The following is a 22,378-nucleotide window of genomic DNA, read 5'->3' on the forward strand; positions in this document are numbered from 1 at the left end:
TTTAAACAAACAGACCCTAATGTATTACATTTGTATTATTATTATTGATTTGTATATTTATTTTTTGTAAGTTTGTGTGTGTGTGTGTGTGTGTCGTGTGTGTGCGCGCATTTAAGTGTCAGCAGAGGCCAGAAGAGGATGTTGTATACCCCAGAGTTGGATTATAACTGGCTATGAATTGCTTGACGTGGGTTCTGGAAACTGAACTCAGATCTTCAAGAGCAGCATGTGCTTTAAAGCACTCCGTTACGTACTTTTAATATTAAGTTATTTAATCCTCTCGATAAGAACAGGGGTTGAGTACTGCTCTTGTCCTCTGGTCACAAAGGAGAAAACCAAAGCACCAAGAGACAGTGGTCAGATCAGATCCAAAACCTAGGAGTCTGATCTCCAAGTGCATCTGCAACTGCATCCTCAGAGGACTTAGCACACCGGTGGAAGATAATCCTGAACTGATTTGTAAATGTTTACCTAGCAAGATCCAGTAGATCCATGAGAAGATTTGAGTATAATTGGCATTATACCTGAAAATACGATATCCTTTCAAAACTATAAGGGTGGAGTTAATAGGGTTGGTTCCCAAGTGGGCTGAAGAGATTGTGTAAAGCAGGAAAGAGAGTTTCTCTTTTACCTGGAATGTTTTAACATAAGGTCACCAAGGCCCTAGAACTCTGTGCTTCTTAACAAAGCACAGGAGAATCCAACCTCTTGATGCTACAGTATGACATCACTTATGAATATGTTGGGCCAAGTTCACAGCTCTCCTGGGCTGCAGGTTAGACACACATGTTGGGGTATGGGAGAGACTGAAGTACCTTCTATTTATGTGTTAGTTAGACACACATGTTGGGGTATGGGAGTGACTGAAGTACCTTCTATTTATGTGTTAGGGGTGTGTGTGTGTGTGTGTGTGTGTGTGTGTGTGTGTGTGTGCATGAGTACAGGTGCCCATGGGGCCAAAATAAGGCAGCAGATCTCTGGAGGGAGAGTGAACAGGTGGCTGTGGAGAGCCCATTGTTGGTACTGGGAACAGAAGCCACACTCCTCAGTGAACCTGGAGCTTTTCATGTAGCCTCAGCTAGCTGCCACTGAACCTCAGGGGTCCTTCTGTCTCTGCCTCTCTGGTGCTGGGATTACAGACATGCATCACCACACCTGGCTTTGTAGTGGATTCTGGGAATCCAAATTCAAGTCTTCAAACTCGTGAGGCAAACACTTGACCAGTGAACCAAGCCATCTCCTCAGCCCCGAAGGTCTTCATTTCCCTCATTTTGACCCCACTTTGCCCTTTATCAAATATGCTAGAAAAATGTGTAGATTGTACAAACCCTGACCAAGAGCCACACAAGTTTGTCCTCAGCAAGTCATTGAGTAGTTTTTTAATTTTTTTTAAATTGACCCTAGGAAAAGCAAAGGCGAAATGTACACTTATTTCTTCTAGACATTTGTTCAAAATATATGTTTTTCCATTATTACTATTAGGGAAGAATTTCTGTTAGTTTGATCTTCAGTTTGGCTATGCATTTATAATTTGTCTCCTCGGCTTGGCAGAGAACATTCTGATGACAATTGGATAGTAATTGAATCTTGTCTGAGCAGAACAAACGAGGTTACCACACTAAGCCAAGGATGGCTGGAATGCAGCAGCTGGCGACAGGGGAAGCACTGGGTGACAGAACACAGGTCAGTCTTTTCCTGAGTGCCACTGCTCCAGAGGATTTAGGGAAACGCTGTCCCAGGGAGGACAGTGACTACGTACCGGGTATACTTGGCATTGAATGTTCCCTTGGGAGTGTCTGGTAGTTACTTACCCTCTACTCCTCAAGTTTCTCATCTGTAAAGTGAAGACAATAACATCTACTTTGCACAATTGTAAAGATAATATACAAAACAAAACAAAACAAAAAAACAATGTATCAAGAGTCTGGACAGATGGCTCCGCAGTTAAACGTGACTGCTGTTCTTGCACAGGCCTGGAATATGGTTCTTAGTACCTAGATCTAGTGGCTCATAATCACCTGTAACTCCGGGTCCAGGCTATTGGATGGCTTCTTCTGGCTTCCCAGGTACAACACACACACACATTTGAATCTTTAAAAAAATCTGTATGTCTACATAATGAGACCCTGTCTCAAAATAACAAAACAACCAACAATAAACAAGGTGGACAGAACCTGAAGAACAATTTCTGATGATGACTTCTGCCCTCCACATATACATGTGTGCACACATACCTGCATACATACACATCACACACACACATGCACACACACATGTGCATAGGCACACACAATTCTATTAGTGTGCATGGCATATATATATAGATATATGTGTGTGTGTGTACATATATATGGATGTTTGTGTGTTTGGTATGTATGTTTGTTTGTATGTGTAGTATGTATGTATGTATGTATGTATGTATGTATGTATGTATGTGTGTATGTATGTATGTATATTTGGCTTTTTAAACACTTTTAGTGCTAATTTTTCCCCTTTCTTCCTCTTCTCCTTATTACCCTCCCTCTCTCTTCCCCAGTTACTCCTCTCATCTCTGGTTTCTGCTTTCTCCCTCTTGTGTCATCCTATTTGCTCTAGATAGCCTATGGCCCAGTATCTTATCCTCTCTAGAGTTCCTTTTGCTGCTCTCTTACGGTCCATTTCTACTTCCCTCACTTGTTTCTGCAGTAAACAATATATTCAAATACAGAGACTTGGAGCTAGGATCCACAAACAAGAGAGCATGGGACGCTTGTCTTTCTGGACCACCTCGCTCAGTAAATATATTCTACTGCCCTCCGTTTACCTGCAATTTTCAGTTTCTGTTTCCTTTACAGCAGAATTGTACTAGTTCACTGTACACATGTGCTACGTTTTCATGTCCTTGTATCAGTTGAAGGACAGACACACAGGTTGCTTCTGTTTCCCAGCTCTTGTCAATAGAGTGGCATTGACCATGTCTGAGCAAGTACCCATGAAGTAGGCCGTGAGGCCCTTTGAATACATGCTGAGGAGTGCTACGGCTGGACTGTCTGTCAGATTCACTTTCAGCCTCTTGAGAATTCTCCTCACTGATTTCCACAGTGGCTGCACCAGGTCTCCGTCCCTCCAGTTGTGAAGGAGGTCCCCCTCTCCCTGCACTCTTTCTAACATTTGTTTGCTGTTGTTTGTTTCCTTGACCTTTGGCATGCTGACTGGGGTAAGATGAAATTTCAAGATAGTTTCAAAATTACATTTCCCTAATTGCTAAGGATGTTGAACACTTAGAGACATATTTTTTTAGCCAATTTTTTTGAGAACTCTGTTCACCTACATACACCAGGCTTTTTCTTTATCTTTTTTATTAGTTATTTTATTACTTATGTTTCAAATGTTGTCTCCCCAGTTTCCCCTCTGAAAACCCCCATCCCATTCCCCCTCCCTTTTGCCTCTATGAGGATACTCCACCTCCATTCCCACCTCACTGCTCTAGCATCCCCTTATGCTGGGGTATCAAGCCTCCACAGGACTAAGGGCCTCCCCTCCCATTGATGCCAGATAAAGCCATCATCTGCTACAAATGTAGCTGGAGCCATGGGTCCCTTATGTGTACTCTTGGGTTGGTGATTTAGTCCCTGGGACCTCTGGGTAGTCTGGCTAGCTGATATTGTCATACACCAGTTTTTAATTCAGTCATTTTCTTGATTCTTTGGTTGTTTTTTTGGGGGGGGGGTCCTCTGTGTATTTTGGATGATAATGTTCCAAAGGATTTCCCCCCAACTCCAGGGGCTTCCTCTTCACTTGATGGATGGTTTTCTTTGCTGTATAGGAGTTTTTAAATTTAATAAGGTCCCACTTTTCAACTGTTGGCCTTAATTCCTGGGCAAATGGATTGTATTTCCTGCACCGATGTCTGTTTTCCCTTAGAAATTCAGGGTTGAGATCTCTGATCCACTTGGAGTTGATTTGGGGGCAGGGTGATAACTATGGGTCTGTTTTCATTCTTCTACAGTGCGGTCATCCTGCCCGGTGGTGTTGGCGGTAGTCTTGGGCTGTATGAGAAAGAAGCTCGCAGACCAGGAGCGTGGGTAAGCTGGCTAATAGTGAGCCTCCATTTGTTCTGTTTCAGTTCCTACCCTGACTTCCCTCAGTGACTGACCTAGGGAGTATAAACCAGATAAACCAAATAAACCCCTTTTACCTCAGGTTGCTTTTGCTCCCGAGTACGTTACCATAGCAACAGGAAGCTAGCTAAACCGCACAGTGAAAAGGTGACTACAAACAAGTTCCTTGTTTCCTTGTCTCCCCCAGAGCGACTGTTGTGTGTGTTACACCCGTGCTCTCTTAGTACACTTCCAATTGAGCCTCAAAGTGCTATTAACTCAAGTCCCGAGTTAGGTTGAATATCTAGATACATTCGTCCTACACAACTGCAAACCAGCAGGCTTTGGCGCACTTCCTTTCCCTCCCCGTCTCTGGGAATTGTCCTCCTCAGCTTCCTGTTTTTAAGCATTTGACTTTTCCTTAAGATTTCGCACAGGATGGGGGAATGTGGCTCAGTTGGTAGCGGGTTTGGGTTTGTTTAGCATTTGTGAAGCCCTAGGTCTTGAGACCTCATAAACAGAGGGTGATGGCACATGCCTGCAATCCCAGCACTTGAAAGGGGGACGCAGAAGGATCAAGAGTTCAAGGTTATACTGGCCTATATGGTGTTGGAGGCCAGCCTGGGCTACATGAAACAGTTTCTCAAAAAAAAAAAAAAAAAAGACAACCAATCCAACCAAGTGAATTTTTTTGTTTGGATCATAACCCAGGTATGGTGACCCGGACAAGGAAGAGCTGTTGTCAGAATGGGCAGGGACTATAAACAGTCTAGTTCTTCAAAACAGCAGTGAATGGCTTATGGTGACCTCCTCCAAGTCCCCACTTAGCAATGTCTGGACACATTTTGACTGTTGGGTGTTCCTCAATGCACATGTCTGCTCACTTTCTGGTTTCCACCCTCATTTTAGATTTTAGAGTTAAATGGAATTTCTACGCTGAAAGGCTGAAACTGCCTATTAGAATCCCTCCACCCGTTTAAGAGGTAAACTGCTTTGAGAGCCCACGGGCTCCTGCTGTGGTCCTCCAGCTTGTGGAAACAGCTTCCCCTGAAGGATGTGCTTCCCTAACCCGATATCTGGAACACAGCTGCCCCTTTCGCACCCATCTGCATTCCTAATTGCTGGTGAGTTCTGCCTCGGGGGAAAGAATAACTTAGTGAAACAACCACAGGCAGTTTGGGGTCCGGATGGAGAGGCACCATGCACTGTGCAAGACGTTAGGAGGCTTGGAGCCAAGCCGGGCTTTAAAGTGGATGTTATTAGCCTGGTTGGGGATGACTTCCAGGTAGTAATTCATTGCAAATACCTGGGTATCCTATAACTTGGGCACTAGTGGGAGAGCGCTTGCAGAGTTGTCCAAGGCAAGCCACAGCCAAACCAGTCCTGCAAGGCAGGATATCTCAGATACCCAGGAACTTGTAGAGTGTCCCTCTTCAAGACCAGGAGAGCCCTCCGCCTTCCCAGGTTGACACACCTACTCAGTTTGCCTGCCTCAAGGAACCTCAAAGACTGGCCAGAGGCTGCTGCAAGAGCAAGGCGAGAGGTGCTATTCCCTTGTCTGCCACAATCTGTGTTGAGTCAGACCCTGCGGCTGGCTGGGCTGGTTCTACAGCCGGCTGCTAAGCTGAGTGAGCTGTGGTTAATGATTGACCCGTGTGAGACCTCTTCGCTTCCCTCCTGGAAGGAGGCCGGGGAGGTCAGTGCCAGGGACCTGGAAGGGAGAGAAGGAACTGCCGCCAGACAGAGTACTGCAGCTCTTACGCAGAGTTGAAAAGAGAGAGGTCAGTGCCTTCTCCTGACTGGTTCCTCCTCATCCCAGAGTGACTATCTCCAAACCCCACCGCCACATACTCGCGTCGCCAGGGATTCTAGGGTGAATTCTTCCAGGAAGTTTCGATGAGAGAGCCGAAAAACTAAGTCACCCTTGGCCAGCCAACCACAGAGACAGAAATTGTTGCACCCACGCTGGTGAGTCGTGAGGCTTCTTTGGGAGGCGGAAGAAAAGAAAGTGGAGACATTTGGGGACCTGGTGGTCAGGGTCTCTCTTCCTCATGGCTTCATCCAGTGGCTCCAGCAACATCTGCTCCCGAGTCATCGATCACAGCCATGTCCCTGAGTTCGAAGTGGCCACTTGGATCAAAATCACCCTCACCTTGGTGTACCTGATCGTCTTCGTGGTAGGCATCTTGGGCAATAGCGTCACCATCCGGGTTACGCAGGTATTGCAGAAAAAGGGCTATTTGCAGAAGGAGGTGACAGATCACATGATCAGTTTGGCTTGTTCAGATATCTTGGTCTTTTTGATTGGCATGCCCATGGAGTTCTACAGCATCATCTGGAACCCCCTGACCACACCCAGCTATGCTCTGTCCTGCAAGCTCCACACGTTCCTCTTTGAGACGTGTAGCTACGCCACATTGCTGCATGTGCTGACCCTCAGCTTTGAGCGCTACATTGCCATTTGTCATCCCTTCAGATATAAGGACGTGTCTGGACCTTGCCAGGTGAAACTGCTGATCGGCTTTGTATGGGTCACCTCCGCTCTGGTGGCACTGCCCTTGCTCTTTGCCATGGGTATTGAGTACCCTCTGGCGAACGTCCCCACTCACAAGGGACTCAACTGTAACCTCTCTCGTACCCGCCACCACGATCATCCTGGAGACTCCAATATGTCCATCTGCACGAACCTCTCCAGCCGTTGGGAGGTCTTCCAGTCCAGCATCTTTGGGGCCTTCGCTGTTTACCTGGTGGTCCTGGTGTCTGTGGCTTTCATGTGTTGGAACATGATGAAAGTGCTAATGAAGAGCAAGCGGGGTACTCTGGCAGGGACCGGACCACAGCTGCAGCTGCGGAAGTCAGAGAGTGAGGAGAGCCGGACAGCGAGAAGACAGACCATCATATTCCTGAGTGAGTCTGGGTCGCGGGGAATTTTGGGCCCTTTGGCCTGAGAGGTGAAACCCTGAGTTCACCGAGGCTAAAGAGCCGTAGTTAAATAAGGGTCTTGATGCTCCTCTGGGTGTGTGGGAAATTGTCTCTTCTTTGTGTTTAGAAAATCCGTGGTCTGTGACATTGAAAGGTCTGGTACATCATTTCTGTGACTTCAGGCTATAAAAAAAGTATCTTAGATAAAAACGCTGGGTGATAAGAGGGACAAATGAAATCACCCAGGTCAGGTGAGAGTTCCTTTGGACTGGGACAAGTCCTTGAGAGATAAAGAGACTGCTTGCCATCTTACTGGATCCTTAGGCCTGAGAGCCTTGATCAGGCAGGGAAATTTTGTCTGAATTTTTTTTCTCCTCCTTGGAAGAAGCTGGCTTCTCAGGGACACTTGCTCCTTAGACTGCTATTTCTAGCAACTGTGATCTGCAAGTCTTCAAAAACCTTGGGCTTTGATCTGCTCACTCTGAAATGTATGTGAGAGCTCCCTGCTTAGATTTCTGCTGGGCCATGGGTCTGTGCCTTCTTAGTACAGTCAAGTATAGCAGAAATTCCTGCTTATCTGATGACTTGACCTCGACATTTCTCAATGCTCCTGCTTCTGGTGCAGAGAGAGAGAGAAAGAGAGAGAGAGAGAGAGAGAGAGAGAGAGAGAGAGAGAGAGAGAGAGAGAGAGAGAAGCTCTGTCTGCTCCCGAAACTTTGTGGTGAGGCAAGTATTTGCAATTGAGGACCTTCTAGGGAGCCAGTAATATAGAAGATCCCATAACCTTCAGAAAAGAATCTTTGGAAGCTGGGGATGGGCTTGGGGTGGGAGAGCACTTGTCTAGCATGCTGGAAGCCCCAAGGGCCTTCACCAGCATTACGTAAACTTGGTGTGATGTCCTACACTCATAATCTGAGCATTTGAGAGGTAGAAGCAGAAGGATCGGAAGTTTAAGGTCATCATTGGCTCTATAGAAAATTTGAGGCTACCAAAAACAGCAAAACAAAAAATTCTGAGTTAAAGGCTGGGGAGATGGCTCTACAGGAAAGAAAACTTACCGCTCTTCCTGCAGACCCTGGTTAGAGTTCCAGTGCCATTGTCTAGCAGCTTGTAACTACTCCAACCCTGGAGGCCATAATGGCCTCTACTAGACAACTTAAACACCCACCCCTGATATTCGCAAACAGTCACCTCAATATACACACATATGAATAATTTTTTTTTTAAATCTTAAAAGTCAAACCAAACAAAACCGAACCAGAAAGGTTTTGTCGTTGACCCCTGGGAGCCAGGGCTATAACCCAGACATCTATAGCATGTGTCACCAAAGGCTGCTGAAAATACTTTTCAGCAAAAACAAGGAAAAGGTGACATCATAGGTATGTGAGTGGGAGTTTGGTCAAAGGAGAGTTGAGATTAGGCACATTCTTCTCCTCTTCAGTATCATTTCCTGAGAAAAATCAATCCAGGGGTTGTTTGGGTGTCAGAAACTTGTATAAGCAGTTCCCAGGACTGGGGTTCAAGCAGGGGTGAGACTAAAGGGCACTTGAGTCTTAAGTCAGCCCTTCCTTTGGCTGAGGGTGGGTCAGCTGCTGACTTGATTTTAATCCAAGTCTGTAGAAAATGGTAAGAGAACAGCTTGCACAACTTGGCTGACCATCTAGCATTGAGCTCTGTATTACTGACAAGGAAGGGGCCCCAGGGTGACAGCTGGGATTTCTAAGTTCTTGTATCCTGGAACGGGTAATTGGATCAAGGCCATTTAGACAGTGGTAGAGGCATAGACAGTTTGTTATGGAAGAGGTCGTTCCCAATCAAGGAGAATGGGAAAGAAAGATTAGAAGCCCTATGGCCCTGGGTTCTTTGGATCGTACATTTGTGTGGGCGCTCACCTTATCCTAAGGCTGTATGCTCTGTCTGCCCCGCTTCTTGCATGTAGCCCTGGGGCTTTCATGTTAATCCTGATGCCTTTTCCTCTACCCTCCTCCTCTGCCACGGCTGTGCTGGGCAATATATGTTTCCATTTATAGAGGGGGAATTTGGGGCTTAAGATATGGGCTGGGGTGGTGACTCAGTAGATAGCGTCCTTAGCACGCATGAAGGCCTGGGTTCCTACTCTGTCACAGCCTAAAACGGGAAGTGAGTGTGTATAGCTGCCATCCCAGCACTCTGTGCGCCCGAAAGCTGGAGGATCAAAAGGTCACAGCTACCCGTGGTTAGGCTAGTATCTATAACACCTTGTTTAAAAGCAAATGACAACATCAACAAAACCCCATCACCTGGTAGGAAGTGAGGGTCTGAGGGTCTGGCGCAGACTTCCATAGTTCCGATAAACGGGAAATGGGGTAAGGCAGGACATCAGCAAGGAGGGGACAAGCTAAGTGATGTCGGCAGGCTGGTGGTCTGGGGGCCAGAGCGGGGAGTCCGGTGAAATAACGTGACTTGGGACATAGCAAGGGCACTGAAGCCAATAAATCTGTCATCCCCTGTCTGTTAATCGACTATCACAGGAGGGACAGAAATCGTGTTTGCTTGAACATTTGGTGAGAGGCTTCTTTTCTCTTCTAAATCCCCTTAGACACATCTTAAACTGTTAGCCATAGTTTCTACTTTAAAGAATTTAGTTTCATTATTTTTAAATGTATGTTTACGTGTGTGTGAATACATGCATGTGCACAAAGGTACCCAAGGAGACCAGAAGAAGGCTTTGGATCTCCTGGCACTAGTGTTACAGGCAGTTGTGAGTCCTGCACTGTGGGTTCTGGGTACTGAACTTGGGTCTTCTGAAAGGGTAGCAAGTAAGCTATCTCCATAGTCCTTAATTTACTGTCTGACCAAGCTCTGGTTTTTTATATTTCCCCCCTATTTCTCTGAGGGGATGGAAGTTCACCTTTCAGTTCCGGTTCAGATGAACGTCAGTCAATCTCTACTTGGTGTATATGCTCAGCCCCTTAGAGGTAATTTCTCATCGTAGTAATTGCTTCAAACGAGTTCTTCTTTACCCTTCTCTCCTTCCCATTTAGACTTCTCTGGATTCTTTATAACAACCATATATTAATCACCCACTGGCTCCCAGCATAGACATTGCTGACTGACAATCAGGTACTCAGTGTGTGATAAGACCCTAAGAAATTTGTCATTTGTGTTTAGCCCATCTTCTCTGTGGTAGGTTTTCAAAGCAGTATGAGCAAATGCTGTCACCCCTCCACAGTGCATTTCAAAGAACTTTTGAAAATAGGAACCTCACTAATTAACTCAAGTTAGGGAGTAAATTAATGGAGTGAAGAGGAGGAAGCCATGGCTTACATCCGTCAGATTAAAACGATGCAATTTGCTTTGTGGGTTTCATAAACTTGTGCTTTGGGGGCATTTTTAACCCAGAACAAATGAACATATAAATTGTTTATAAACCACTGAATTTAATAAAGTGATTTAGCTGTCTTTTTAGTATTTCACTTAACAGATGGATCAAATGAAAATAAATATTTGCTCATTTCAAAGATATTTTGAATTTAATATGAAGTGTAAATGACGACAAAATACAATGTGTCTTTGGAGCACTTGAAGCAATAAAAAATCAATTAAAGGTTCCCTCCTCATTGTTAAAAAAATTTCTTGCTTCTGTATAATGCAGCCAAAATTCATAAGCCCAAGCAAGATGAGGAAGCCTTTGTAGCAATTATTAATTTTCTTTTGTGAATACTTTTGTGGTTACCCCTCCACTGGATTGAGGTGCTGAGCTGGTAAATAATGAGAACAAATGAGGGACCCCGAGAGAGAAAACAGTGTGGAGATGCCCACCAGGCCACAAACAATTTGCAGGATAGACCCTAATGATGCAAAAGTGCCTATTCCTGAAAACCTTTTCCTTGTCTGCTTCCTCCTGTCCCTCCCTCTCCCTTTCTCTTCCCCCCTCCCTCTCTCCCTCCCTCCCTCCCTCCCTTCTTCTTCCCATCTGTGTGTATGATGGGCATGTGTGGCCATACATGGGCCATTCATATGGTGTACTTATATGTGGGTAAACACTCATATACATAAAATAAAAACAAACCACATCTTTTCTTTAAAAATGCAGATAGGTAATTTTCGTAGCTCCTGAAAACTTTCAAGGTAGCAGCTTGCGTGTGATCCCCAGGGCACATTAGAACACAGAAGCTGAGCTGTAAACTGTGCTTCAGAATTTCATAAAATCAATGAAAGAAAGCACAAGAAACCCCTGAATCAAATGTGACCAGCCACTAAGGACAATGAGAGACTATCTGACTTCGGTCAGGTAATCGTGAGAGAACAGAACACTGACAAGGATAACGCTAGGCCGGGCACTTCAACATGGGTGGTCTGAATGAGGAAATGCAAAGGAAGCCTACTGGAGAAAGCCAGTCTATAATATATCTGTTAAAATATTTCTCTATTTAATGTGTATGTATGTGTGCCTGTCTGTACCCGTGCCTACGGAGGCCAGAAGAGGACATCAGATGCCCTGGAACTGACGTGACAGGGTTATAAATCAATGTATGCGGGAGCTAGAAACTAAATTTGGGTCCTCCGCAAGAGCAGCCATGTTCTTAACCACTGAACCATCTCTCTGGGCTCGACTTAGCCTCTATTTGAGTCAGGGACTCATGTAGCCCAGGCTGACCTTGAACCCACTAAGTAGCTGAAGATGATCTCAGTTTATGAGGTGTGCCCTACCACCCCAATTTATGCAGGGCTAGGAGTGGAACCCAGGGCTTCCTGCATCCTCAGCAAGGTTTTGTACCAGCAGAGCCACATCCCCAGCTCACCGTAAGAATGTTTTAATAGTTGTTTTCTTGACTAGTTTAATTTCCTAAGCAAAGTCATTTTCTGCAGCGTTCAATGATCTATCAACTCAGTCTCTTGGGAAAATATCATCAAAATTAAATTAGTGACCTCTTAGCATAAGATAATATTTTGATTCAAACGCTTGAATATATCAGGAGGAAGTTTTACCTCCAATATTCAGATTACTGCCACTCTTCTCTCCTTTCCTTTATTGATGTAGATGCGGCTATAATAAATGATATCGCCTGTTTATTTTTTCTATTTGTGAAATCCATCATAAATTGCAAATTTCCTGCGATCAGCCTGGTAGACAAATACAATAATACTGCTTTATTTGTATAATCAGCCTGTCTCGGAGATTTCATTTCTCTGTCGGGGACATGCACAGCATTTGAGGAAGGGAATATTGGAGTCTTAGGCCCCATTCATTAGCATGCCTGCTCATCTGGCTTTGTTGCACGCTTCTTGGGGGCTGTCGGGGTATAATCAGGGTGCAGGTGCCTTGGTTGAGCAAAGCATCTGCTTACTAGTGCCCAAGTGGTGGGGAGTAGAATTCGTTTATGAAGAGACAACACATGAGAAGCACATTAATTAGAAATTCAGGGGTCTTGTCCTGCTTCCTGGACAAAGACCCTTGATCTGCCACTGTCAGCTCTTTCTGCCTTTTCTATTATTATTATTATTATTATTATTATTATTATTATTATTATTATTATTAAAAAGTATTTCACAGTACTGAGGTGGCAGAGGCAGGCGAGTCTGTGTGAGTTTAAGGCCAGCCTGGTCTACAGAGTGAGTTCCAGGACAGCGAGAGCTACATAATAAGATTCTGTCTTGAAAAAAACAAAGAGTTATATGTATTTGTATTTTACCTGCCTGCATATATGTGTAGCCCGTGTGTGCAGTGCCCCTGGAGGCCAGAGGCAGGAGTTGGAGCTCCTAGATGTGGAGTTAGAGACGATTGTGAGGTACCATTCCTTCAAGGACGAATTTGAGTCCTCTGGAAGATCAGCCAGTGCTTCTAATGGCGGAACCATCTTTCCAGTGCCTTTTTTATTTGCATAGACAGGATTTCGTGTAGTTCCAGCTAGCCTGAAACTTATTTTTTAGCCAAGGACAACCAAGTTTCTGATCTTTCTGCTTCCACTGCCCAAGAGCTGGGCTTACAGGTGTGTACCAACACATCCAATTTGTGCAGTGCTGGGAATGGAACCCAGGGCTTTATTATGCCTACAAGGCAAGCACGCTACCAACTAGCGCGTCTCACCTGTGTTTCCCTTCTGTTACAGCCCCGGCTAACTGACTCTCTAACCTCAACTCCTTGCAAGCTCACTGAGTTCTAGAGAGGAGTTTGGTCATTGTGGCTTCCATTCTGTCTGTCTGTCTGTCTGTCTGTCTGTCTGTCTGTCAGCCAGTCAGTCATGTAATGGATGTTGTTTAGTTTCTGGTGCTACCTTTCTTTGTAAGCACCTCCAAGTAACCTGTAATACCATAGTATTCTTTCTGCCACTCTCGGAAAATGCCAACAGTCTGAATCTACCCTTTGTTCTTTGTTTGTATTTGATGTTGCTGAAGAAGGAACCCTGAGACTTTCAAGTGCTAGCAAGTTCCTTTGCTGAGTCATGTCTCTGGCCTGAGTCTTCATCTTCCTTCGTTCGGACATTGGCTTTCCTCCATACTTTAACAATTGACCCCTCCTCTCTAATCCGACCTTCTGAAACGGGGCATTGGCTCCATCCTATCACTCTGATGTCAATGCAGACGGACATCCTCGACACAGGGTTGACTGCGGTTTGGCTTCATTGGGTTCCTTTCTTCCCTAGGATTGGTCTTAGTCGGCAGCTGTAAGGACCATCCTAGGGTTTCTTCCACATCACACACTTGCTTTCTCACAGTTCTGTGAGCTGCAGTCTGGTATGTAGACACCATCAAGGGTGGTGGTGTCTCCCAAGACCACTATTTTATTTAGTATTTCCTCATTTATTTACCATCTTCTTTTATTTTTGGAGGTAAGAGTTCACTACGTGGTTCTGCATGTCCTGGAATTCACTCTGTAGACCAAGCCAATCTCAAACTCAGAGATGCCCCTGCCTCTGCCTCCCGAGTGCTGGAATTAAAGTGTGTCTCACCACTCCTGGCTTTCTCCTGTTTTTTTAAATTTTTTATTATTTTAAAAATTAAGTTAACTGATTTACTGTGCATGGATGTCTGTGTGGGTGTGCATGTGTGTTGGTTCCTGTACCATTGTTTGCACTGAGAGGTCAGAGGACAACTTCCAGGAGTCAATTCTTTCTCTCAACCACATGAGATTCGGAAATTGAATTCAGGTCATCAGTCTTGGTGGCAGGTGCCTTTATATTTATACTGAGCCACCTCACTAATCCCATTCCCCTTAAATTGCACACAGCTGTCTCTGCTGTGTCCTCCTGTGCCTCTCCTCTGGGTGTACACACTCTCCCAACTCCTGTTCCCACAGATCATCAGGCATCACTTCCAATACATTTACTGTGTGAATACACAGGGTCCAATTTGTGAATCTGGAGGGGGGTACACTGAGTCTCCCATGTCCTTTAGTTCTGCGCACCTTATCCCCACTTCAAGTCTTTCAGTAGACACGGTCCAACTCATATCCTGACCTCTGCATGTCGTTTGTTCTGTCTAATAGCTTTTCAGTCAGACTCCACATTCATTCACCCCTACAGCTCCCCTGCCCCTCTCCAAGTTCATATCTTTCTCTTTCTCCAAGGTCTCAGGGAAGCTTAGCTCACCCTCATGAAAAGTCCTTGACATAAAACTAATAGTTGTAATTCTACATTTACTTGTATGGTCATTTGCTGGTGTCTTGTTTTTGTATTCCTTAATGGCAGGAGTTATTCTTTTTTTTTTTTTCACTTTTAAAAAATGTTTTCTTACGTTTATCACGAAATAATCGATATGACCTTTATAAAAATGATTTCTTCTTCAGATTTTACATGCATTTTTTTCTTGAACTGCATCATCTGTTGCATCACCTAGAAATGGAGTTACAGACGGCACGAGCGGCCTTGTGGGTGCTGGGAATCGGAAGAGCAGCCAGTCCCCTAAACCTAGGCGCTACCTCTCTAGACTCCATCTCTGAAATAGGATGTTCTTTTTTTTTTCAGTTACTACTGTACTTTATTATGTTCAACCAAATCACCATGTTACAAAAATAGCAAGCTACCATAATAAAAAATAAGGCTCCTCTATCCAGCACCAGATAGCATCATTTTACTTTCAAGCCTAGAAATTGCACACTTGTATATAAACCAACCGAAGATGAGGATTGAGAGTTCATCTTGGTGGATTTTTCCTTTGATGAATATGAAGTGTCCTTCCTTATCTTTTTTGATGACTTTTAATTGAAAATTGATTTTATTTGATATTAGAATGGCTACTCCAGCTTGCTTCTTCTGACCATTTGCTTGGAAAGTTGTTTTCCAGCCTTTCACTCTGAGGTAGTGTCTGTCTTTGTCTCTGAGGTGTGTTTCCTGTAGGCAACAGAATGCAGGGTCCTCGTTGCGTATCCAGTTTGTTAATCTATGTCTTTTTATTGGGGAGTTGAGGCCATTGATGTTGAGAGATATTAAGGAATAGTGATTATTGCTTCCCGTTATATTCATACTTGGATGTGAGGTTATGTTTGTGTGCTTTTCTTCTCTTTGTTTTGTTGCCAAGACGATTAGTTTCTTGCTTCTTCTAGGGTATAGCTTGCCTCCTTATGTTGGGCTTTACCCTTTATTATCCTTTGTAGTGCTGGATTTGTAGAAAGATATTGTGTAAATTTGGTTTTGTCATGGAATATCTTGGTTTCTCCATCTATGTTAATTGAGAGTTTTGCAGGATACAGTAACCTGGGCTGGCATTTGTGTTCTCTTAGGGTCTGTATGACATCAGTCCAGGATCTTCTGGCCTTCATAGTTTCTGGCGAAAAGTCTGGTGTGATTCTGATAGGTCTGCCTTTATATGTTACTTGACCTTTTTCCCTTACTGCTTTTAATATTCTTTCTTTATTTTGTGCGTTTGGTGTTTTGACTATTATGTGACGGGAGGTGTTTCTTTTCTGGTCCAATCTATTTGGAGTTCTGTAGGCTTCTTGTATGTCTATGGGTATCTCTTTTTTTTAGGTTAGGGAAGTTTTCTTCTATGATTTTGTTGAAGATATTTACTGGTCCTTTGAGCTGGGAGTCTTCACTCTCTTCTATACCTATTATCCTTAGGTTTGATCTTCTCATTGAGTCCTGGATTTCCTGTATGTTTTGGACCAGTAGCTTTTTCTGCTTTACATTATCTTTGACAGTTGAGTCAATGATTTCTATGGAATCTTCTGCTCCTGAGATTCTCTCTTCCATCTCTTGTATTCTGTTGGTGAAGCTTGTATCTACAGCTCCTTGTCTTTTCTTTTGATTTTCTATGTCCAGGGTTGTTTCCATGTGTTCTTTCTTGATTGCTTCTATTTCCATTTTTAATTCCTTCAACTGTTTGATTGTGTTTTCCTGGAATTCTTTCAGGGATTTTTGTGTCTCCTCTCTATGGGTTTCTACTTGTTTATTTATGTTTTCCTGGAATTCTTTCAGGCATTTTTGCGATTCCTCTCTGTAGGCTTCTACTTGTTCTCTAAGGGAGTTCTCCACGTCTTTCTTGAAGTCCTCCAGCATCATGATCAAATACGATTTTGAAACTAGATCTTGCTTTTCTGGTGTGTTTGGATATTCCATGTTTATTTTGGTGGGAGAATTGGGCTCCGATGATGCCATGTAGTCTTGGTTTCTGTTGCTTGGGTTCCTGTGCTTGCCTCTCGCCATCAGATTATCTCTAGTGTTACTTTGTTCTGCTATTTCTGACAGTGGCTAGACTGTCCTATAAGCCTGTGTGTCAGGAGTGCTGTAGACCTGTTTTCCTGTTTTCTTTCAGCCAGTTATGGGGACAGAGTGTTCTGCTTTCGGGCCTGTAGTTTTTCCTCTCTACAGGTCTTCAGCTGTTCCTGTGGGCCTGTGTCTTGAGTTCACCAGGCAGGTTTCTTGCAGGGGAAAAGTTGGTCCTACCTGTGGTTCCAAGGCTCAAGTTTGCTCGTGGGGTGCTGCCTAAGTCCTCTCCGCGGCGGCAGCAACCGGGAAGATCTGCGCCGCTCTTTCCGGGAGCCTCTGTGCACCAGGGTTCCAGATGGCGTTTGGTGTTTTCCTCTGGCGTCTGGATGTGCGCAGAGTGCAGTCTCTTCTGGCCTCCCAGGCGCGCCCGCCTCTCTGAAGGTTCAGCTCTCCCTCCCAAGGGATTTGGGTGCAGAGAACTGTTTATCCGGTCTGTTTCCTTCAGGTTCCGGCGGTGTCTCAGGGCAGGAGTTATTCTTAACCTTGTTTTTCCAGTGCACGTGTGTGTGTGTGTGTGTGTGTGTGTGTGTGTGTGTGCGCACGCGCGCGTATGTAGAAGCTAGAAGTTGATGTTGGGTATCTTTCATTATTACTGCCACCTTATTTTTAATAGACTGTTTCGATAAACCTAGAACTTAGCAATTACTTAGACTAATTAATGTGCAAGCTCGGGGATTTGTCTGTCTCCATCCCACCAGGCACTGGGATCACAGAATTCCATGCCCATCTATTCAAACTCCGGTCTGTGTGCTTGTGTGGCAGGCACTTTACCAACTGGGCTGTCTCTTTAGCCTCTATCCTTCATTTTCTCTCAGGCTCATGCCATCATTCCAACAGTGTTCAGGGCAAAGCAGACATTCAGTGTTCAACAGATATTTGTTGACTATATAAATAAATGAACACCCCTCAACTGTTCGAGGTCCCACATTAGAACAAATGACAGAGCTGCGTATTTAACATGTCAAAGTGGAGTTGTCTTCCAGGTTCTCCCAGCATCCCTCAGTACCTGTTACAGAGTCATCCTGGCTGGCACACCCTGTCCCCTCCCTAAATTTCCAATCCAAGGGACTGGCTTCCTTAGCCTCTGATTCCTATACAACCTCAACCATTTTGAACACACAGTATCTTGGCCTCTTGGCTTCTCTGTTAGCTCCCCTTTCTCCTCCTATCTCTCCTCCTCATTTGTTTGCCCTCATCCTTCTCTCCTCCCCTGGACTAGTTCAGTCTGGACCCTTCTAGATGCCTCTGCCTGTTCCCTTCCCCATATTTATAATAAATCTCCTCAACCATACCTTGGAGGGTCATGTCCTCATTGTGTGTTTGTGGTGTGTGTGTGTGTGTGTGTGTGTGTGTGTGTGTGTGTTTTCCATTGAAGTGGACTTTGGGAAATGGGATGGTTAGTCTCAATTGCCAGGTTAACAAGATTTAGAATCACCTGAGAGACAAAGGTCTGGGTATGTCTGTAAGAAGCTTCTTCACTGAGTTAACTGAGTTGGTAATAGTCCATGGGCTGAGATTCCCAACAAAAAGAGAAAGCAAGTTGAGCAGGGACAATTCTCTCTGCTTGCTGACTGGATTCAGTGTAACCAGATGCCTCATTCTTCTGCTGCTATGCATGCCTTCCCAACATGACAGCACCCTCAAGCTGTGAGGCAGAAGAAATCCTCTTCTTGCCAGGGTTTGTTACAGCAAGGAGAAAATTAAAGAAGCTCTCTTTTATTCTGGACCTGCTACCTGTCGAGTTTATTCTTCTCCAAACACATTCTGCTCAATCTGATCAAAAGTGCCCCTTTTAAATGGATCCTCTGAGTCCTGTAAGAGGCCAGAGTGGGTAAGGTAGCTCAGTGGGTAAAGGTACTTGCTGCCAAGTCTGCTGGTCTCAGTTCAATTCCTGTGAACCACATGGGAGAAAGAGAGAACTGACTCTTGGAAGTTGTCTTCCAACTCCACCATCCCCACCCCGCCACACACACTATGCCCCACGTACGTACAAAATAAATAAATGAGCAGAATTTTAGGGGAAAGCCAGAGTACCATGGAGGACATGGACGGTGTTCTCCCCTTTTGAGTCAGTGGCTGTTTTGTGTTAATTCACAGTAGCCACTTTAGCCATATACCCCTGTTGGAAATAACCATAGCGTAAAAGTAACTATGGTTACTTAGCTCTTAATCCTTGTTAAATGCTTAACAAACTGTGAATGCAGAGGTCTGTTTGTTTGCTTTTTTGTTTTTGCAGGGCCTTATGCTGGGTTTCAGATGGGTTAGAGCCCCAAGAGGCCACTGAGAATAATTACTGGGGAATATGGAGTTTATTGGAAGAGTTGTTGATGCCATGGACAGAGGGAACTGCATGATGGCAGCTGCAAGGAGAGTTCAGGTTGCAGCATCCCAGACAGAAAGGCAGATGTCTGAGGAAGGGAATCAGAGCCCACAAGGCAAGAGCAGGGCCTTTTTATATAAGCCTCTAAGTGTGGGGGAGGTTTCACAGAGCAAATCTACAGCCAGGCTTCCTAGGTAGGAGGCAGGCAAATGGGTGGAAACCAGATCTGTGACCACAGGGATTCCCTTTGATGTAAACTCAGTTCCCAAGTAAGGCATCCTGACACCAGGAAGTTCATTACCTAGACACTTACAGGCAGGTACTGTGACCTGAGCAGACAAGGCTGGATTCTGAATGTTACATCTGCACACTTTGAGCACGTTTTACCAAGGAGCGCCTCAGGGAGAAGGGAGGCAGTAACACTTTGAAAATACTAGATTTATGTGCTTTTATTCCCCGTTTAAGTTAAGAATGCCACCCCATCCCATCCCCAGCCACCTCACTCAAGGCTAAGCCAGGAGGTAAAGGGCCTCAGAAGAGGAGAGAGCAGGTACTGCCTGCACCAGTGTGACCCACATCAGCATCTGGTCCTGTGGAAAGCCAGGTTTCATGATGTTTGAAAGAATGTTTCTGCCCCAGATCTCCGATTTAATGTTTCCAAAGCTCAGCTGGACCGTTCACCTGCAGACACTGCCACAGTGAAGGGCGGGGACCTGATCCCTGGAAGCCACTGATAGGATTTAAAAATGGCACGGCCCTCCGCAGCATTGCCCATGGCAACAGCATTTGCCGCATCCCAATTGGATAAATCTCAGGGCTGGTTGTGTTTCCAGAATGTAAAGGAATTTCTGGCAGGGACATAGGGATTCTAATGAGCCACTTGTGCCCCTTCCTTTGGCTTTAAGACTATTTGAAGCATTAGTCCTCAGGAAATTGGAATTTCCCCAGGAGTCTCATGTGGGGGAAGAAAAAAAGCCTAAGTCTGGTGCCAGCCAGAAGAGGAATTTCTCTGGAAGGAAGACGTTTCTTACAGTTCGGACAACTTGTCAGGCCACCTTGCAGGAGAGACCGGAGCCAGGTCGTGATGGCTCAGTGATGGGTGGGAGTACACTGTGGCCAGGACTTCTTAGTGATACCTCTGTTTTCTATTTCCACCTAAACTTATTGTTAATGCCCTGAAGATGGCTGGAGGTTCACTCAGCCTCCTTGTTCCTCTTCCCAATGTAACCATACTGAGTCATCTCTTCTCCTCTTCTTTTTACTCTAACTTAGGTGTTTAACCACCCTCTTGAGGATAGGAATCAGAGCTTGGCTTGTTAGGGGCGATAGGATGCAGGTTCTGACTCAGATAGCCCTGGTAATAATGGCTGTCCCTTGGAATGCATCCCCGGATAGGATAGGCTGTCACCAGCTGTAGGGAAGAAGTGAGGCTTGAGGTCATCAATGAACAACGAGGCCTTCTTGGCCTACTGCAGCCTCCAGTGGTCTCCCACACACAATGCTGGACAGGTGTCCCAGATTATACAGGGGACATCCTGTAGTTAGGGATCTTTCATACTTATTATGTTATTGGGGAATTCAAGGTCACTATTTTGTGTTCTTAGTCTCACTGACAAAAGAAAAAAACAGACTTAGAAGAAAGCTTGAGGGTGAGTTCTATTTAAAAAAATTGAGGGAAATACAACAAGACAGACAAGCTGTAAATCTTGGTGGCTGCCAGAAAGAGGAAGAAGAGAAAGAAAAGGAAGGAAACTATGAATTTTTAAATGGAGTTCTGAAAGCAGGCTCATGGTGAAAGAAATTGTAGTGGGAGAGACTAGTTTCAAAGAAGAATAAAGAGTGAGCTCAGAGCATGAGGAAAGCTTGGCCAGTATGTGTATGTTGGGAATGGGGGATAGGAAGAAGAAAAAGGAAAAGCTACACTTTGTTGAATAACTAAGAAAAGGGGGCAGGCTCTGTAGGGCTACTCAGTGAAAACCCTCCAAGAGGCTGCACCAAGGTCTGGTTTCTAGGAAGGATAAGGGCATTATCACATTGAAGGGATTGCCTTCCCCTCTCAGGTGATCTCAGCTATTCTGGAAGAGAGGACTCCTGGCCAGGTGATTGACAGGCTTAACTGAGTAACTCTTAAGATGTAGAGGTAATAGTATGTAATATTTTGGGTAAATTAGAATGTAGAGTCTCTACCCAGAGCCAATGTTAGAGATTATAGTCTATTCTTTTGGTTAGGAAGAGGTGGTTTTGCCTTAATTTAAAAAGAAAGAAAGAAAGAAAGACAGAAAAAAAGAAAAAAAGAAAGAAAGAGCTCAGATCAGATACCACTACCTCTTTGTATGATGCCTCAAATCAAACACTGCCCCAGTTGTTCAGTGCAACTCTAACTAGATAAGGGGTTTCCTGCAGTGAAGAGACACCATGAACAAAGCAACTCTTATGAAAGAAAGGATTTAATTGGACAGCTTCAATTACAGCTTTGGAGGTTTAGTCTGTTATCATGTTGGGGAACATGGGGACATGCATGCAGCCACTCGACCAATAGCTGAGAACTAAATCCTGATTCAGTGGCAGAGGAAGAGAGAGAAAACTGGGCCTATCATGGGAGTTTGAAACTTAAAGCCCATCCCTAGTGACATAGTCCCTCCAATAAGGCCACACCTCCTAATCCTTCTAATCCTTTCAAATAGTTTCACTCCCCTGGTGATGAAGCATTAAATGTACTAAACTATGGAGGACCATTCTTATCCAACCTCCACACTGAAGAAAGGATTGACAGAAGTAATTAAAGTCCCCAGGTGGGGAAATTTTCTGGGTGGGTTCAACTAAATCACCTGACACCTTGAATCTGAGTCTAAAGATCAGAGACAGAGTCAGAGCCCCAAAGTGTAAGAGTAGTTTGATGAGGTATAAACTCCTTGTTGCTGGCTTTAAATATAGATATATATTATTTCTATATCTGTATATCTATAAATATCTATATCTATATCTCTATTCTGTTAGAAATAGGTTCAAGGTTCCAAAGAAAGAGACTAATTGAAGTGTCTCAACAATGCAAAACTATTCGTGATCAAGAGGATGTGCTATTGATTGAATTCTTTTCAAATGGTCTTTTGAGATGGGCATAGTTTTTTTAAAAAATATTGTGCAGAGAGAAATGAAGGACAAAGGTGTCTCCACTTTAAAATGAGAATGATGCAGGATCTTTGTATAAAGAAACGTTTTACCATGTGGTAGTGGTGGGGTTAAAATGTTTGCATAACACTTTACAAATTAGGGAGATAAAGAGATTTGAATTACTTATTATCAAATAGGATGTGCAGTGGCCTGGGAATACAGATTCCAGTTTCCTTGGATTCCATATTTCAGCACGA

General features: G+C 44.4%; 1 protein-coding gene across 4 annotated transcripts in view; it reads left to right on the forward strand.

Annotated features, from left to right (window-relative positions):
• The first annotated feature begins 710 nt into the window (after nucleotides 1–710).
• The window catches only part of Gpr39 (G protein-coupled receptor 39), a 212,456-nt gene continuing 190,788 nt past the window's right edge, over nucleotides 711–22,378 (forward strand). The window contains exons 1-4 of one of the 4 annotated variants that reach the window (XM_087580113.1): nucleotides 711–775; nucleotides 1,552–1,683; nucleotides 3,989–4,064; nucleotides 4,791–6,986. In XM_087580113.1, the coding sequence (XP_087436239.1) occupies nucleotides 6,131–6,986 (856 nt within the window). In that variant the 5' untranslated portion in view covers nucleotides 711–775; nucleotides 1,552–1,683; nucleotides 3,989–4,064; nucleotides 4,791–6,130. Of the gene's footprint in view, nucleotides 776–1,551; nucleotides 1,684–3,895; nucleotides 4,065–4,790; nucleotides 7,028–22,378 lie in introns of those variants that run through there. The other 3 variants (XM_087580114.1, NM_001114392.1, NM_001100943.1) reach the window with 3 other exon arrangements.

Source organism: Rattus norvegicus, chromosome 13 (assembly GCF_021556685.1).
Source record: "Rattus norvegicus strain SHRSP/BbbUtx chromosome 13, alternate assembly SHRSP_T2T, whole genome shotgun sequence".
Classification (NCBI taxonomy): domain Eukaryota; kingdom Metazoa; phylum Chordata; class Mammalia; order Rodentia; family Muridae; genus Rattus; species Rattus norvegicus.